The following is a 19,972-nucleotide window of genomic DNA, read 5'->3' on the forward strand; positions in this document are numbered from 1 at the left end:
GGTGTTTCCCACCAAAATCCCCGTGCGAAGTTTGTATAATACCCTTTTTCTTTAGCACATGATGAAATTAAATGCGTGGTGGATAGAACCATTATTTTGGATCCATATTCATTTTTATTTATATTCTATATTTGTTATTTTTCATAAATAATTCAAGGAGTCATATATAAGACTCCTTCCTCCTCCTATTTCCCCCACACCAACAGCCTTGTGAGGTTGGCTGGTCAGAGGATGAATGGCCCAAAGTCACCAGCTGGTTTTCATGTCTAAGGCAGGATGAGAACTTACAGTGTCCCAGTTTTTAGGGTGGTGCCTTAACCACTAGACCAAACTTCACTACATCCTTTTGACAGAAGGAAAAACACACATGCTGTCCTTGCCTACACATAAACAGAAATATAGATTAGCAAGATTTTTCTCTCTCTGGATTCAACAATATTCTTGATTCTCTGGAAAAAACTTGAAAAGTCTCCCTGGCCCAGAATCACTTGTAAATATGCAAAAACCCATCATAGGAGATTTCTCTCTCTCTACAGTAGTGGCCAAAATTGTGGAAATCTTTTGGGAAAAGTGTATTTTTGAGGTTTGATGGCTAACAACACCACTTTTTTTTCCCGGAGTTTCAAGATAATCATATTCCACTGCTGGAATGGCCTGGGAATATCCCAGACCTTAATTCAATTGAAAATCTATGGACCCAACTAAAGAAACTTGTTAGTCAGAAGTGACCTAGCAATAAAACCCAGTTAATAAAAGCAATCATTCAATCTTGGTTTCACATTATAACAGCTGCAGAACTATAAGACTTGGTTCACTCAATGGGAAGATGTTGTAAGGCTGTAATTCATTCAGGTTACCCAACTATTAACTGACATGGTGATAATTTTTGTATATCTAATTTTTTCTATGTGTTTCACTTTTCTTCTTTATACTGTAACTGCTATTCTAATAGCAAATCCTTCATAAAAATTATTGCATTACATTCTTGATTAAATTATATTTCCATTGATATATAATTTTATGGTACTACTAAAAAAGTGGTGTTATTAGCTAATTTTAGAAAATACACTTTTCCCAAATGGTTTCCACAATTTTGGCCACTACTGTAACTGTAACCTTCAACAGTATACTAACAGCAGATAGTGGAAATAGTTCTCTCTTCTTCCCTTTCTATGCTAAGATCCTTAAATGGACCGATAATTATTGTTCCTTTAATAATCAAGGAAGCTTCAGTGTAAGAAGTTAGCTAGGAACCCAGAGATGTTTTAAGCATCTGTCCAAGAGACTGCCTTTGTGTTGTCAAACAGTACTAATATTGTTAATAGCTCATAAAGTTACGTTCCTGTGTTAAGTCTAATATATAGTGATTCAGATGATTTCCAATAACTGTTTCTCAATCTGACCCAAGAGTTCAGTTCTGTAGCCTCCTAGGAAGTACTGCCTTAAATTAGCAGCTTGTTGATACAGCAACAAAAAGATACTTGAGGTTCAAAGCATATTTTTACTAGTAATTATGGATTATCTGCTGTTTCAGGCAACTGAGTTATGTACTAACTTTGCCCGTTTTGTGTTTGGTTATATAAAATGGCTGGGCATATTTAGATATATATGTTCTGGTTATGTGGTGATTTGGAATCAAGTGAACTCTACATCATATTGAAAGAGGAGCAGAAATTTCTCCCAAATATAATCCAGCCCTTTGAAGTTGCTGAAAAATTTAAGGCAAGTGTGTACCTAGTATGTTAGGTATGTGAGAAAATAGCCAAGAAAATTGTGTTTTGAAGGAGATTTTGTAATTTTTTTTAATTTTTATTTTTTATTATTGGATTTATATACTGCCCTACTCCCGAAGGACTCAGGGCAGTGAACAGCCACAAAGTAAAATACATATATACAAAATTTAAAAGCTGAATAAAACTGAATTAAACAGTTTGGCCCCAGACAGAATTAAAACACCACAATAATTTAAAAACAAATTAAAATTTACATTTTAAAAGGAAAAGGGGAGAAAATGAAGTTTAGGCCAGGCCAGCTTGATGGAATAAAAAGGTCTTAAGGGCGCGGCGGAAGGTGCGTAGGTCCGGGATCCTCCGTATCTTAGGAGGGAGCTCGTTCCAGATAGTAGGTGCCCCCACAGAGAAGGCCCTCCCCCTAGGGGCCGCCAGTTGACACTGTTTGGCCGACAGCACCCGGAGGAGCCCCCATCTATGAGAGCGTACCGGTCGGTGGGAGGCTATTGGTGGTAGCAGGCGGTCCTGTAAGTAACCAGGTCCTAAGCCATGGAGCGCTCTAAAGGTGGTAACCAAAACCTTGAAGCACACCCGGAAGACCACTGGGAGCCAGTGCAGCTCGCGCAGGAGAGGTATTACCCGGGAGTGCCATGTCGCTCCCATAACCACCCGCGCGGTCGCACTCTGCGCCAGTTGGAGCTCCGGGTGCTCCTCAAGGGGAGCCCCATGTAGACAGCATTACAATAGTCCAGGCGGGAAGTGACGAGGGCATGAGTGACTCTGTGTAAGGAGTCCCGATCCGGAAAGGGACGCAACTGGCGGATCAGGCAAACCTGATGAAAAATCCTCCCGGCCATGGCCATCAAGTGCTCTTCTAAAGACAGCCGTGAATCCAGGAGGACGCCCAAGTTGCGGGCCCTCTCCGTGGGGGCCAATGACTCTGCCCCAATAGTCAGTGATGGCGTCAACTGACTATATCGGGACGTCGGAAACCACAGCCACTCGGTCTTGGATGGATTGAGCTTGAGCCTGTTCCTCCCCATCCAGATCCGCACAGCCTCCAGGCACTGGGACATCACTTCAAGGGCATCGTTGGAGTGGCCTGGGGTGGAGATGTACAGCTGAATGAGGTCAGCATACTGGTGGTACTTCACCCCGAAACCACGGATGATCTCGCCCAGCGGCTTTACATAAATGTTGAACAGAAGGGACGAGAGGACCGACCCTTGTGGCACCCCACATATGAGGGGCCTCGGGGTCGACCTCTGCCCCCCTGCCAACACAGACTGCAACCGGTCAGAGAGAAAGGAGGAGAATCACCGCAATACAGTGCCCCCCACCCCTAACTCCTCCAACCGGTGCAGCATGGTACCATGGTCGATGGTATCAAAAGCCACCGAGAGGTCTAATAAGACCAGGACAGAGGAGCAACCCCTGTCCCGAGCCCTCCAGAGATCATCAACCAACGCAACCAATGCCGTTTCCGTGCTGTACCCAGGCCTGAAACCCGACTGGAACGGATCCAGATACGCCTCTTTCAAGGCGGCGGGAAAGTCACCCTCACCCAATGAAGCATTTATAATCCCCTGGAGCCAGCCTCGCATCACCTTTCGGGAAGCCAGCACTAACCAGGAGGGACACGGGTCCAACAAACGTCGCATTCAGTCTACCCAGAATCCTGTCCACGTCATCAGGAGTCACAAGATCAAACTCATCCCAGATAACATTCTCAAGACCTGCCTCAGTCATCCCCCCTGAAACTATCCAGTCGGAGTCCAGGTCTTCCTGAATCTGAGTGATTATGTCATGCAGATATTGAACAAAGTCCTCGGCTCTACCCTCCAAGGGGTCCTCCCACGCTTCCTGATGGAGCAGGGAGCGGGTCACCCTAAACAGGGCGGCTGGGCGGTTATCTGATGATGCAATAAGAGCAGCAATATAAGTACATTTTGCTGCTTTTATCGCCACTAGGTAATTCTTAATATGAGATCTTACCAGTGTCTGGTCTGATTCAGAAAGGCTGGCCCACCAACTATTCTCTAGGCGTCTTTTCCGGCGCTTCATCTCCCTTAGCTCCTCGGTAAACCAAGGAGCCAAATGAGATTGGCGCCGGGTCAGAGGCCGCAAAGGCACAACCTGATCCAGAGCTCCAGCGGCCGCCCTATCCCAGGCGGCCACTAGGTCTCCAGTCGAGGCGTGTGCCAGAGCCTCAGGAAATGGCCCAAGCTCCATCTGGAACCTATCAGGCTCCATCAGGAGCCTGGGGCGGAACCATCTTACCGGCTCAGCCTCCCTGCGGCGGGGTGCAGCGGTTCAAAGGTCAAGGCGAAGGAGAGAGTGATCTGACCATGACAAGGGCTCGGTGACTGTATCCCCTATCTCAAGATCACTCAACCACTGTCCAGAGACAAAAACCAGGTCCAGCGTGTTTCCCCCCGTGTGGGTAGGGCCATGAATTAACTGGGCCAGGTCCATAGCTGTCATGGAAGCCATAAACTCCCGGGCTACCTCAGATGCCTCACCCACAGACGGTAGGTTGAAATCCCCGATGACCATAAGTCTGGGGGTATCAACCGCCACTGCGGTGATGACATTGAGCAGCTTGGACAGGGCTGCTGCCACATGGCAGGGAGCCAGGTACGTGATCGGCAAACCCACTTGCACCCCATGACCCCACTTCACAAGGAGGGACTCACAGCCGGCCATCTGAGGAGCAGTGGCCTCTCTTGGTCTCAGACCTTCTTTAATAATAACCGCTAACCCCCCCGCCCCTCCCCTGTGACCTCGGCTGATGGAATGCGTGGAAACCTGGTGGGCACATTTCAACGAGGGGAACCCCCCCTCCTGGCCCAACCAGGTTTCCGTAATACCTGCCAGGTCTGCTCCCCCCTCCTGAATAAGATCACAAATGAGGGGGTCTTTATTTACTACAGACCTGGCGTTGCACAACATCAGCTGAAGGCCTGGGCCCTGAGGGTCTGCGCAACCTAGAGAACGATGGAGCTTTGGGGGCCGGAGCGTGCCACCGCTCGTAGATAGCGGGCAGCGCTCCCCTAGCATGATACGGCCCCCTGCTCCTGCCATATCTACCCCTCCCACCCACAGTACTGATGGTAGAAACTTTATCTGGATAAACTTTAGCCTCCCCCCTCGACCCTGGGCCCCCCACCCTCCATGCCGTGCTTCACAGCCATACCTGGCCCTCCCCTTAGTGGGTTATCCCCCATACCCACAGCCCTAATTCTAATCCGACCCTCCCCCTGGAACCCCTTAAAAGATTGGCTAAAATTTATATAAAAAACCCCTCAATCCCCTCTTCGCGGCATGCCACCTCTCTGGGTTCCAAAACCCGTCATTGAGGTAGGCCCTCGATAACATAGAAGGCCACGCCTGCAAGAGGGGGGAGTCTCGCAAGGCAGAAAGCTCAGCCGGTGAGTACATTCCTGAAAGTCCGCCTGGGGAAGATGGAATGAGGCCAGGGATTCAATGATGGTAAATTTAAAAAGGTCCGGGAGAGACAGTCTGCCATTTCGGCGCGGGTCGAACTGGGGCTCCACTGTCCTCTCACGGCAGTGGAGAGAAGTCTCAGGCCGCTGCCCTGGAAGAGCAATGACCAGGCCACCCTCTCATGGCGACTGGTATCGGCAGGTCTCATTCGGTGGCAGCAGCAGCAAAGTGACTCCCTCGGTGACCGCACCCAGGCTTGAACCTCTCCTCACAGCAAGGCATTATAGATGTAACTGGGACTGATGATGTAGCCGGAACCGGGGGTCAGCTGTAGTCAAATCAGGGGTCCAATAAGTCCAAATGCAGGTAAGGTCCAGTCCGAATGGCAACAACCCCAACCACGCCCATAACTGTGGTCAATAAGCTTGCATTTCTCATACAATGCATATTGCATCTATCTTAACAATAGAGATACTGAAAGTTCTCCATCTTCAGTGATTTCCTCCTGTGAGAGGCTTGCAATACCCTATAAACTCATTGTGAAATGCAATAAACTTGGCTAGAAAAGCCCATTAAATGACTTTATATCCCAGGGCAGTCTTTTAAATCCCATGCAGCAGGGCTACTTTTTTAAAGGGCACCTAACCCCTCCTAGGTACACCAGGGGCTACCTACAAAAAGTGATAGGTTAAAAATATATATTTCATTTCTTTGCCATTTAATGAAAATCGAATACCGTTAATGTAAGAGTTGTAGCAGGAAGTAGAAATGATTTCTTTTTAACGGGCAGAAGGACTTTTATCCCTGGAAAAACATAATCTGAGTTTTGAAAGAGATTTCTCCTATGATGAAAAGGGTCATACATAAAAATGCATCCAACAGCTCTCAAGAATCAGGATTAATAGGGTCAGGCTTTCCATAGGAATGCATGCCAGTGACCTTGAAATATATTAAAATCACATTTTAGGCATTAAAGCATACAGTGCCTTGCTCTTCATGGTAATGTTAGAGCAACTTTACTGCATTGAAATTAATGATTAGTGAAATAAGATGAGATTGAAAGCGAAGGAAACAAAAAATAAGTTATAATAGAATTATAACAATTGCAAAGGGTATGTGAAGTACAGAGGTGCAAGTGCAGGTGTTCCTCAACTTACAACTATTTGTTTAGTGACCGTTCAAAGTTACAATAGCAGTGATAAGAGTGATTGATGATTGTTTTTCACATTTACAACCATTGCTGCATCCCAGTACCCGTGTGATCAAAATTCAAACAATCGGCAACTGGCATGCATTTATGATGGCTGCAGTGTCCTGGTGTCATGTGATCATCTTTTTGTGACCTGACAAAGTGAATGGGGAAGCCAGATTCACTTAACAACTGTTGCAAGAAAGTTCGTAAAATGGGGCAAAATTCCCTTGAAATTTTAACAGTGGAAATTTGGAACTCAATTGTGGTCATAAGTCAAGAACAACCAGTACCTATATTCAGAATAAATGTGTAGATTGCAGGTATATATTAACTTGTGTGCTCTTTTTCTTTCCCTTTTATTTAATTGCATTTTCCTTTCTCTGTTTGAAAATCTTGTTAAGGTGGTCCAAAAAGGGCCCTTCCCACAGTTCCCGGTATTCCAGGTGGAACGAGAGCCGGTGCTGGTAAAATTGGAAGGATGATTGCTGAAGAAATAATGGAGATCCATAGGTAAGGAAAAGCTCATATTTTAAAATTATTAAGTATATGTTTCTCAATTTGTTAGGGAAAGTTCTATTTCATTCCTGTTTTTAACATCTTCCTTTCACAGGAACATGGGGTATAAATCCAATAAATTGATTTCTAAATAGGCTGGTCAGTTATTTCCTTTCAAGGCAAAACAAGCATAACTGCCTGTATGTTTCTTTGTACAGTGAAGTATTTTAGCATGGTTTATCCACAATAAGTAAGCAGTAATTGTGAAAGAAGCTTAATAAAATAACCCAATGTAGTTTCCAAGATTAAGATGAACAATAGTCAACATATAGTCTTCCAAATCATAGTAATCGCAGATAGGCAAAATAGACGGAGCTTGTGGAAACGTAGCTTGTTTGCCAATTTTATTTTCCTTTTGCCATATCCAGGCATATACAGTAAAATAGCAAATTGGAGCCATATTCCTTAGGAGATAAAAATCAGAAACTGAAATCATAAAACCTGACAAGAATGCTGTGACTGTCCCACAATGAACACAATGTGAGGAAACCCAAAAGTGCTTTTTCAAGAGGCAACTGGACTTTTGTTTTTTTCTTTTTCTTTGAAGACATTTCACTTCTCATCTAAGAAGCTTCTTCAGCTCTGACTGGATGGTGGGGAATAGAAGGATTTATACTCCTTGCAGATAGCTGACATTAAAAGAATGCCAATGACCAGCTGTCATTTGTCAAACAGAAGAAAAACCAGAAAGTCCAGTTGCCTCTTGAAAAAGCACCTTTGGGACAGCCATGACTTGGATGACTGAGAATCTCCATAGACAATGTGAGGAAGAACCATACAGTCTAAGAACTGAGATTATGATTTACTGGAATATTTTATAAATATGATTTACTAAAAAGAATTCCATAATTGTGTTTAAACTCCAAAACTAAGCACATATATAGGGTTTCAGATTATAATTTTGGGGTTGTTGATAATATGTCATCCTAAAAAAAATGACTTTATTTTTTTATGCCTTTTGTAATTTGGCTCTCGGTGGTGTAACAGGATTCGAGGATCTTCCCCTTCAAGTTGTGGCTCTAGCCCATTGAACATGACCAGCACACCTCCCCCTGATACTTCATCACCAGGAGGCAAAAAGGTGAGATGGGAGGATTTTAAAAGAGTTTTTTAAAAAGCTATATTGTCAGACTTCACCATATACATTAATCCCAACTGTTGTAACAAATCTGTAAAATGAATGTATTGCAGCATTTGCAATCTTGTTGAACTGGCATAATAATAAAATATTATTTTATTGGCATAATAAAATAATAGACTGGCATAATAATAAAATAATTCTAAGTGGAGTTTTAAAAAGTTGTTTAAAGGATTTTTAAATACAAACACAAATAAGAACATATTTTGCCCTACGAATGTATAAATCCATCCATTAAGTTTAAACACTGAAAGCTTCAGAATTCAAGCTATAGCAGAAATGTGATTTTCATTGTTCAAAAGAATCAAAACTGCTTTCATAATACAAAAATTACCTGTGCTAATAAATGCTTATCATAGAAATACTGTTTCCCTTATTGACCAGTGCTTCAATAATAGGTAACAAATTTGAGAACCATTAAACTGATTTATAATGACAAGTACCCATGCATAAATTTGAAGAGCTTATTAAATACACTTGAGGTAGGATCCTAAGTACATTGTGGTTAATGGTATCCTGGCTCTGAGTAGGAACAATATGTAACTATTGATCATGTTACAACATTTTCTTTGTGGGTATCATTAAAAAAGCCTCAAGCCTTGTGTGGCAGAAATCCAGAAAACTGGAGCTGTGGATCTATTCGTTTCTTATTAAATGATCAGTGGAACCAGATATATTTATAGTATACAGGATGCCTATGAACCAGGGTGCCTAACATTGTAAAAATAAGTTTTTCAGTTATTGCTCACTGCTGTGTGATTATGTGTGAATATAAAGCTACTTGTATCTTATCATCAAAAATTTACCAATATATTTCAATGTATCCCTGCATCAAATGGGATCTAAAGTAAAAAAGGAAGATCAAAATATAACAAAGTTTATCACTTTCCTAACTGTTTGTTCGTTCTTTCTTTCTTTCTTTCTTTCTTTCTTTCTTTCTTTCTTTCTTTCTTTCTTTCTTTCTTTCTTTCTCTCTCTCTCTCTCTCTCTCTCTCTCTCTTTCTTTTCTCTTTTCTCTTTTCTCTTTTCTTTTCTTTTCTTTTCTTTTCTTTTCTTTCTATGGTCACCCATTTCACCAAATGTGATTCTGCACAGTGTACAATAAAAAAAAACAACAACTATAAAATACAGGTAGTCCTTGACTTATGACCACAATTGAGCCCAACATTTCTGTTGATAAGCATGACAGCTGTTAAGTGAATTTTGCTCCATTTTACGACCTTTCTTGCCACAGTTGTAAAGTGAATCACTGCAATTGTTAAATTAGTAACCTGGTTGTTAAGTGAATCTGGCTTCCCCATTGATTTTGCTTGGCAGGTCACAAAAGGTGATCACAAGACCCCAGGACACTGCAGCCATCATAAATGAGTCAGTTGCCAACTGTCTGAATTTTGATCACGGAGATGCTGCAATGGTCATTAAGTGTGAAAAATGATCATAAGTCACTTTTTTCAGTGCCATTGTAACTTTGGTCACTACACGAATGGTTGTAAGTCAAAGGTTAACTATAAAAAACAGTTAATAATTAAAAACATATTATTAAACGGCAGTATTTTAATATTATGATTAAAATGATATCTTAATATATATCCATACAATTCTTCTAAAACAGAGAGACCAAGCTTCTTCATCATACTGCTATTTTGTTACTTTGTGCCTTGAGAGCAACAACTGGCATGTCTTATGACATCAATATCACTCAATGGATTATATAGAATTTTTTAACCTGAATTTCTTGGATTATTTCAAAATGCGGAGGAATATTAAATAGCAATAGCACTTAGATTTATACACAGCTTCATAGTGCTTTACAGCCCTCTCTAAGCTGTTTACAGTGTCAGCATATTGCCCCCAAATATCTGGATCCTCATTTTACCAATCTTGGAAGGATGGAAGACTGAGTCCACCTTGAGCCTGGTGAGATTCAAACTGCCAAACTGTGTGTATTAGTCATGCAGATGATTAATATGGCATTTTAGAAGAGGGAAGTAGTGATAGTGGCGAATATCTGTAGCTCAAGTGTAGGATAAGGCTAGAGGTTCGTTCTCCAAGCTTGAAGGATGGTTTCCAAATGTTTCATTACCAGTCTAGTTAACATTTTCAGTGGAATTTAGGGAATGTCTGTGTTGGTGTTCTTCAATTTATAAGAGCTTCATGTGATCAGTAGATGGGAGGGTCCCGATGAGAGTCTTGTGAGGGAGAGGTCATATTCAGGTGAGGGTCCTTTGGAGGTGTAGTGCTGGTTGGGGGCAGGGGTGGGTTCAACTTACCTTTACTACCGATTTGCAATGGGGCTGCGTGCGTGCACTGTCTTCACTTGTGCGCATGTGCTTCTGCACATGAGCAGAAGCTTCCTGATGACATTGGGGTCGGTGGGCGGAGCCTCCCACCAGTTTTACTACCAGTTCTATAGAACCGGTCCGAACCGGGGGCAACCCACCACTCGTTGGGGAATGTTGTGTGTGTTGGTTGAGGGTCAGTACAGTCACTGGTTGGTTATGAAGTTGATTTTAATTATCCAGGGTTCTCGTGGGCTGATTGTAGGTAGATCTGTTGATGGAATTGCTTGTGGAGTGCCAGGGATTTGAGATTGTGGCAATTGATTGCCAGCTGGTGTTTATGGATTCTAGTTTTCAGTTGAGGTGATGCTTGTCCCAGTGGAATTAGTTGCAATTGTTACAATAGATTTTGTAAATTACATTGTTTCTTTCATCCTTCTGTATCATGTCTTTGGTTCTGGGATAATTGCTGGCAGAGTGTGGGTGGGGGTTTGTGGGCTATTGTTATTCCTAGAGGTTGGAGAATTCTGGCTGGGGAAGTTGTCTTTTCATTAAACATTAAAGGGGTTTTACAAAAATTTGATGTGTGATGTTGGAATGCACACATAATTAAAAAATTGGGACCAGGAGTACATTGAATTATGGGCTGTTGGAGTTTTCGAGATACAAACATCACCGAGCACTTTTTGTGACTTTTCCCTCACTTTTCTCTTGCCATAACAAGCAGAAAACAATTTAATTTTTAAGTTGCATTCCTTTACAGTACTCATTTCTGGCCTCTCACCTTCCTGTAATTGGTAACAGCAGCCACAAAATAACAAATCCTGTGAGTTAGAAATGACAAAACAGATTTTTTTTTTAAACATTTTTTTCTCTGCAGTACTTTCTCCCTCTGGTGAATTCTACATTGCTATGTGTGCAATCCTGTATGTTTGCTAAATATGGCTTGTGGTAATCCTATATGCTATCCCTACCCCTACTTTGCAATTATGGTAACTGTCATTCTGTTTCTCAGATTGTCATTCTCTGTCTTTGGCTGGTTGAATGTGGATCTCTCCCCTCCCCTCCATAGTGAATTAAAATTAGGAAAATTTGTGGTCACCTCAGTGTTGCTGTGCTGCTACCTGGAGGTTCAGTAGACTGGTCCTGCCCTAGCCTTCTGGCCATCTGGAGGCCAGATAGACTGACCCCTCCTTCGGCTGCTGGAAATCAGATAGATTGGTCGCATCCTAGTCCTCCAGAAACCAGGTAGACCACTCCCACCATCAGCTGCCAAAGGAGGGTCAGAAGTTGCTCTCACTTCCACTGCATTTTTGCCCTTGATCATCCTTCTTGATTATGTAAGGCAGTATCTTTGAAAGGACCAAACAGGTCCTGGTGTCAGGGTTCCAAGTAACAGACCCAACAAAATCAAAACTCTGAGGCCTGGAGTTTCCTCAAAGTAAAATTTTATTAGGAATGCCATATTGGCACAGCTGGTGAAAACCCAACTCTGAAGGACCCAAGGTTTTCCCCACCCAAATCAAAACCCAAAGTTCATGCCCCCCAGGTCATACATCCATCACATGGTCCAATCAGGTCGCAGTCTTCCTCGGGCTGTCTTTGGTCCACACCTTTCAAACACCTGGTGGGGACGTCCTTGGCTTCCATGGGAAAGAATGTTTTTTTTTTTTTTTTAATTTGATTTATATGCCGCCCTTCTCCGGAGACTCAGGGCGGCTTACAATGCTTTAAGCAATAGCCTTCATTCTTTTGTATATTTTATACAAAGTCAGCTTATTGCCCCCACAAACTGGGTCCTCATTTCACCTACCTTAGAAAGGATGGAAGGCTGAGTCAACCTTGAGCCTTGGAGAGATTCGAACCAGCAGAAATTGCAGGCAGCTGTGTTAATAACAGGGTGCACTAAACCCTTGTACTATCAAGGCTCTTATTTTGGCTACACTTTCCCCCAGTTATCTCCATCTCCCCCTTCACATTCCCACAGCCGCAACTGGCCTTGCTGTGGCAGCCCTGAAGATTTCCAGAATGGTTTCAGGGCTGACACATGGGTTATCTAGTAGTATATAAGAGTGTGGTATAGCCTTTTTCTTTTTCTATGTCTATTATCCCATTGAAATCACCCAGTATGCAAATATTACTGTATTCCATTTTACATAGTTGTTCATGCAATTTTTTATAGTATTCTCCCTGATTTTTATTTGGAGCGTAGATGGCTTCCAGTAATATTGGTGAATTTCCTCTCTTTATTTCTATTATTAATGTTCTTCCTTTGGGATCAGCATACTTTTGTTCTGCGACAATCCCTCCCTTAATATATATTGCTAGCCCCCCCTTTTTTTCCGCTAGCACTGTAAATGTTTTCCCTAATTTGTTATATTCTAGATATTTTTCGTCTTGTTTCCGTATTTGGACTTCCTGGAGGCATATAATGTCAGTATTTTGTTTGGCTAATTTTGTAAATATCTGTCTCCTCTTTCTACTCTCGTTCAGTCCGTTAACATTTATCGATATTAATTTCCAGTCTTCCATTTCTGGTTTCCCTAAGTGGGGTTAGTATTTATTTGCCCTTGTGACTCTTTAGGTTCTTGGTTTCTTTCCTTTTGCATCCTTGTCCTCTTTTTCTTCTATGTCCTTCTTGTCCAAAAGCCCTTCTTTGGGATCTCGTTGATGGGGAGTTTCCTCTTCTTGAGTTGTCGTTTCAGTTTCCTTCTTACTGCTCTGTTCTTCTTCCATCCCTAGTAGTTGGACTAGGAAATCTTGTGCAGTTACTAGACTGTCGATCTTTATTTTTTTCCCTTGCCGTGTAATTAACATACCTTCTGGCAAGATCCATCTGAACAAAATGTTTCTTTTGTTTAATTGCATGGCAAGGAAACGATAATCTCTTCGTGACTCTCCTGGGGACTTGTTTCAATGTTATCACCTCCTTCCCTTGAAGATCATCGGTTCTTCCCTTGTTATGTTATATAGTATATTCTGGACTTTTTTCCTGGAAAACCTAATATGGACCTCTCTTGGCAACTTATGTCTTCTGGTGTAGTTAGTCTGTACCCGGTATACCTCGTCCAGCTCTTTGTATCTTTTTTATCCCTTTGTAGCACCTCAGCAATCATCTCTGCTATTAATTGTCCCAGATCTTCCTCCTTGCCTTCCGTTACATTCTGAAATTGCAGGTAGAAAGCTGCCCAGTCCATCTCCAAGTGGATAATGGAGTCCTCAAGTTCTCTGTTTTGGGCCATCAATTTTTGATCTACCAGTTCGAGCTTCTTTTCATTCTGTTCCACTTTAGTTTCTACATTCTTTATTTTTTGTTCATTTTTGTGAATTGACTCTTGTATGTCATTCATTTTACAGTCCAGAGATTGGATGTCTGTTTTTAGCTCGTCATAATTGCTGGACATTTTCTCCTGCATTTTCATCATCGTCTCTTGGATCAATGTTAAAGTGGATTGCATAGCCTGCATCGTTGGGATTACCACGGATTTTTCAGTCTTTGATAGTCCTTCTGTTGATCTTTGAGTTGCAGGTGATCCCATAGTGATTGTGGGATTTGAGGTATTTTTTTCCTGTTTTTAACACTGTTGTGGAGAGACTTGTCATTTCTTTCAATATCCTCCTTTGATCTCTCACTATCCTATCTATGTTTCTCCATACTATCATCCACTGGTGTTATCTATTTTACTTTTCCTTGTTCTCTTTATCTATCGTTGTGTTAGTCTATGGTGTCACTAAGAGAAACCTTCCAAAGTTGTACCCAGAGGAAACTTATACCTGTTAATTCTATGCCTTATGTTTCCTTATCGCTTGTATTTCTTATATTTCTTATATTTTGTTTTTCCTGCAGAGAGATGTGCTCACAATCAAGAGTCTGCTTATGGTCTTAACAAATAATCTCCAGTTTCTATACAGTAATATCTATGTTCAAATATATGAAAGGCAAATTAATCAATATTTAGATCTAGATTTCAATTAATCTACTTAATTTATAATTAATTGGTTCAAATAGTCTTGCCCAAAATCTTAGGTTGCTATACAATGAAATATATATATAAATATGTAAGAAATAAATTAATCAATTATTAAATCTGTATTTCAGTTATTCAATTATTCACCTACTAGAATATATGATCGTTATCTGTATTAATAATTAATCGTTAACTTATATCTCAAATATATACGATTTACTTAATTGATCGTTCAACAAGTAACATAAAGGGGGGTGGATCACAAGGTAATAGAAAGGTAGGGGAAGAACACTTTATCTTAATAGATATATTCCAAGGAACAGATCCAGAATTATTTCACTTTGTTAGGTTAGAGTTTGTTATTGTTATTTTCGTTTTCTGATGTTCTTTAGTAGCTTTTTAACACAGTTTCTGTTTATTGTTCCGGTTAGTTCCTACAATCCTTTTAAGTTCAGGTGCTCTCAAGCTCCTTCTATCCTCGCTTTGCCTTCTCAGTTTCATATCAACAATTAATCCAGTTAATCCAATTAGTCCAAATATAAGGTTACTGTGCCTTTCTCAATTCTGTTGATCACTCCTCTTCCTCTGATTGCTCTTTGCAATGGCCGCATATCCTGCTTCCTTCCTTTTCCATCCCAGCCTAGATCTCCATCTCTCCCTCCATGATATCAATGCTTCTTCCACTTTGTTTACTCATGAGAACCACCGGTGTTTCTCCTCGTGCCTCTGCTGTAACAAAAGATCTTGTTATTCTCCCGTGCCATCCTGTCACTTCAACTTATTCTGTTAGATCATTCTCCTTCCATCTATTCGCCACTCGATCTCCTTCTGTGAGTCTTCTCCCCTGACAAGACCAATCTCACTTCTCCAATTTTCTGTGTTTTTACGATGTTCTGGGGAAAAATCTCTCCTGGCACTGCCTCCACCAATCTTCGCCTCCGGCACTTTGTTGGCTTATTGCGGCCTCGGGTCCGCCATTTCAAAATGACAGACGCATTCGTGCTGGGATTAACAGAGGCGTCCGATTGGGCAGTGAGCGTTCGCCCCACGCTTTTCCGCTCGCCAGACTCCCTCTCTTGTTCGCAATGCTCTTCAGGCTCTTGCGCCCCTAAGGGTCCCCAAAACATGAAGAAATCCAGGGTTAGAGAGCAGAGATCGCTCTCCTCCCACTGTATTGCCACGAATCGCCAACCAGAAAAGCAGCAAAGATAATAAAAAAAAAGAAACAAGCTACCCAAAACCTTTTTTGACCTGATAGAGGAATTAAACTTAATAGATATCTAGACCCTACGTCCAAATGAGAGAAAATACACCTTCTATTCAAACCCCCAAACATCATGGTCCAGAACAGATATGATGTGGGTTAGTAAAAAATTAGGACTGGAAATTGAAACAGCAGAAATTAACCCCAACATATGGGCAGATCATAACCCCTTAGAAGTAAAATGGAAGACCCCACAAAGAAAAAAGTTTAGGAGATGGAGATTAAACACAAATTCTAAGAGAGAAGGAATACATAGAAAAAACAATGGGAGAATTGAAATTATTCTTCAAAGAAAACGAAAATCAAGATTCATCCCGAACAAATTTATGGGATACAATGAAAGCATACCTAAGAGGGTTAACAATAACACATAATGCATATAAGAATAAAGAAAAATGGAAGGCGCAAAATACCCTTCAGAAAGAGATTTGGTGATATGGAAAAGAAACTACAACAAAGTCCAGGAGATAAAGTAGCTAAAGAGAACTTGACAGTGTTGAGGCATAAAATGAACATAATAGACCAGGAGGAATTGGCAAATAAAATTAGACAATCTAAGCAATATTACTTTGAAAATGCCAATAAGCCGGGTAGGTGGCCTGGCCTACAAGTTAAAGAAAGAAAATGAAAAGCGGATTATCCAACAGTTGGAGGATATGAAAGGGAATCTACAGAATAAAGAAGAAGACAAACTTGAAATTGCCCAAGAATATTATACAGAACTCTAGAAAGATAAAGAGGTTCCAAGAGAAAGGATTGAAGAATATTTATTGGAGGAAGAACTCCCACTGGTAGGAGAGGAGGAGAGGGAGGGGCTGAACAAAGAAATCACAATAGAACAACTAAGGACAGCAATCTCAAAATTAAAAAACAACAAATCACCAGGCCCGGACGGTCTCCCAGGAGAAATATATTAAAAATTAGATGAAATATTACTACTAAAATTACTGGAGATATGTAACGAGGCTCTATTGGAGGTCAAAATACCCGATTCGTGGAGGGAAACCTATATTACATTACTGCCAAAAGAAGGTACCGACCCAAAACAAATAAAAAACTATAGACCAATCTTCCTTTTAAATTCAGACTATAAAATTTTTATGAATATAATGGCTGAAAGAATGAAAAGAATATTAAATTTCATGATACATTCAGACCAGAACGGCTTTCTACCTGGCAGACAAATTAGGAATAATATAAGAATAGTTGTAGACATTTTAGAATATTATGAAGCCCATCCAGAAAAGCAAATGGCCTTAGTATTTTTGGATACCCAAAAAGCGTTTGACAATCTTAACTGGAAGTTTATGATCAAACAAATTAAAACAATGAAATTTGGAATGAACTTTGAGAGAATGATAGAAACAATTTATAACCAACAAAGGGCAAGAATAATAATAAATGGGGATATGACCAAAATGTTCCAAATCAAGAAAGGAGTAAGACAAGGGTGCCCATTATCACCATTATTATTCATTTTGACATTAGAAACCTTGTTAAATAGGATTAGGAACAATAGTGAAATAAAAGGTCTAAAGATCAGGAGAGAGGAATATAAGACACAGGCCTTCGCTGATGATGTAGTGCTTATTATTGAGGAACCACTAGAAATGGGCCAAGGAATTCTTGAGGAATTAGGAAGATATGGCGAGGTTTCCGGGTTTAAATTAAATAAAGGAAAAACTAAGATGTTGGTCAAAAACTTGACAGAAAGGCAAAAGGAAGAGCTAGAAAAGAAATTGGATTTACAAATTGTTAAAAAAATTAAATACTTAGGAATTTGGATAGCATAAAGATGCTCGGCCCTGAAAGAAGACAACTATATACCACGGATTAAAAAAATTAAACAGGATCTGGAAAAATGGGGGAAATTGCAGTTATCACTTCCGGGCAGGATAGCAACGATAAAGATGAATATCCTGCCCAAGTTATTATATCTATTTCAAACCACACCAGTCACCTTAGATAAAAGATTTTTTATAGAACTTAACAAAATTACCAGGAAATTTGTTTGGGGCGGGAAAAAATCAAGAATTGCACTTCGATCACTACAAGATAATAGAAGTAGGGGAGGCTTTGGACTCCCAGCATGGGAAATCTATTACAAAGCGGCTAATTTAGCCTGGATAAGGGAATGGATCACCTTAACAAATAAAAGAATCTTAAGTCTGGAAGGGCATGACCTACAAAAAGGATGGCATGCCTATTTATGGGATAAGAAAAAAACATACTTCCACAGACATAAGATAAGAGATATGCTAATACAAACATGGGAGGATATTAGATATAAACAATATATGAAGGTTCCGAACTGGCTTTCGACAATAGAAGCTATGATATACCCTAACACACTAGAAACCAACAAAATGCTTAGGTATAAAGAGCTCTTAGATAGCCGATCAAAATCTCAAAACCAATCAAACACTAGGAGAACAGGGCATCCATATCGATTGGTGGCCATACCTGCAGATTAAATCCAGGCACCAAAAAGACAAGGAAGAATTTGGAATAGAGGTGGAAACAAATAGATTTGATAAGTTATTGATAGGCCCAGAAAAAAATATTAGCCAGATTATACAACTATTTATTAGAATTTGACGGGGCAGAAGAGGTGGTAAAAGAACCAATGATAGCGTGGGCAAAAAATATTGGACACAACATAAATTTGGATGAGAGGGAGACAATCTGGAATAGAAACTACAAATTAACAAAAGCAGCATCATTTAAGGAAAATCAATACAAAATGCTATATAGATGGCACCTAGCCCCTGCAAGACTAGCTAAAATATACCCAAACATAAGTCCCAAATGCTGGAAATGTGGATACCACCAGGGTACCTTCTTTCATATATGGTGGCTATGTCCCGAAGCGATGAAGTATTGGAAAAAAATCCAAAATTGGTTACAAGAAGTAATTAAAGAAAAAATTGAACTGGCGCCCGAAACTTTTCTCCTGGGAGTACTAAAGAGGAAATATGAGAAAAAAAAGAGGTATATAATTGTACACATTATCACAGCAGCAAGAATAGTTTACGCACAACACTGGAAAGGAAAGGAGACACCACTGGAGGAACACATAATCCAGAAAGTTTTAGAGTGTGCTGAAGTGAGTAAACTGACGTTAGAGCTAAATGAGAAAGAGGATTCGGAATACTATACGGTGTGGGAACTTTGGTATAGATGGATGGATAATCGAATAAGAGAGAGATAAGAGATAGTGTAAATATTAGAATGAATAGGTAAATTAGGAGGCACTATAACAAAAGAATGAATCTAATCTGTATAGAAAATACCACTGTCTAACCAATTTTACGTGCATTGTACTGTAATCTAATATAATAATTTTTTTTAAAAAAAGAGTGGTGTAGCTATTACATATGAAGAATTAATCCATTCTTCCATTTAAAACAACGTAGCCCCCGATATGATTCCTACTTCCCAGAAATTAAAAAGATAGGGCACACTATCTTATGCAGTCAGATTTGATTTTGATAAGTAGTATAATTACCTAGTTTCATTTTGTCTATATACAGCATCATCTGGAATGTAGTGTCATCACTTGGGATATGTGTAAGGGTAATATTGGTGACAGCATTGCTTTTGAAGTGTGATATTACAGCAAGCATGTGAAGCTTTGTAACATAATGAATCCATTTTATTTCTCAACACAAGGTTTGATAAGGAAAATAATCACATGGGATTTTTCACTAACTGTGAAGCATAGGGTAGAGTAGTTAAGATTCACCAAAATTTGGTTCCCAAGTTAGAAATCTCTAGAATGATTGTAATTATAGCAGTAATGAACTACATAGGAAAATACATATTCTGCCTGAGGAGGACTTCTTTGTCACTAAGTTGACAGGTGAATGTACCCTGTTTCCCCCAAAATAAGACATCCCCTGATAATAAGCCCAATCAGGCTTTTGAGCACATGGCAATAAGGCCAAACGCATATTTCAGGGTTCAAAAAAATATAAGACAGGGTCTTATTTTCAGGGAAACACATTACAAAGCAAATTATTGAAGTTGCAGGGCTATATAATGTAGATGAAATGTTATATTTAGAAATATACTGACATTACTACTTATAGATTACATTGAAGAATTAACTTTATGCTAGACTTTTATACTTCCAGCAAGATCAAATGTGTAAAATAGGCTGAATATGAAGCCTTTTATTTTGTTTTCATTTTCTTTTCAGATTTTGAATGGTGGAACACAAGACATTCCTCCTGCCAGTATATTGCCTGGCCAGATACAAGACAATCCAGCCTATCCCTATTCTGACAACAACTCCATTCTTGGTAGGCCAATTCATGAAAGACAGAAGATTAAAATGAGGAACAGGAGAGTAGAGCCCTTTCATTGTATAGCTAGGTGAAATCCTGAAGGGTGAATC

General features: G+C 40.3%; 1 protein-coding gene across 1 annotated transcript in view; it reads left to right on the plus strand.

Annotated features, from left to right (window-relative positions):
• The window catches only part of BMAL1 (basic helix-loop-helix ARNT like 1), a 42,293-nt gene that overhangs the window by 21,134 nt on the left and 1,187 nt on the right, over positions 1 to 19,972 (plus strand). The window contains exons 15-17 of the mRNA XM_070934268.1: positions 6,771 to 6,879; positions 7,912 to 8,005; positions 19,775 to 19,877. Of these exons, the coding sequence (XP_070790369.1) occupies positions 6,771 to 6,879; positions 7,912 to 8,005; positions 19,775 to 19,877 (306 nt within the window). The remainder of the gene's footprint in view (positions 1 to 6,770; positions 6,880 to 7,911; positions 8,006 to 19,774; positions 19,878 to 19,972) is intronic.

The sequence above is a fragment of the Pituophis catenifer genome, unplaced genomic scaffold (assembly GCF_029215685.1).
Source record: "Pituophis catenifer annectens isolate HBS135680 unplaced genomic scaffold, rPitCat1.0.hap2 SCAF_1, whole genome shotgun sequence".
Taxonomy (NCBI): Eukaryota; Metazoa; Chordata; class Lepidosauria; order Squamata; family Colubridae; genus Pituophis; species Pituophis catenifer.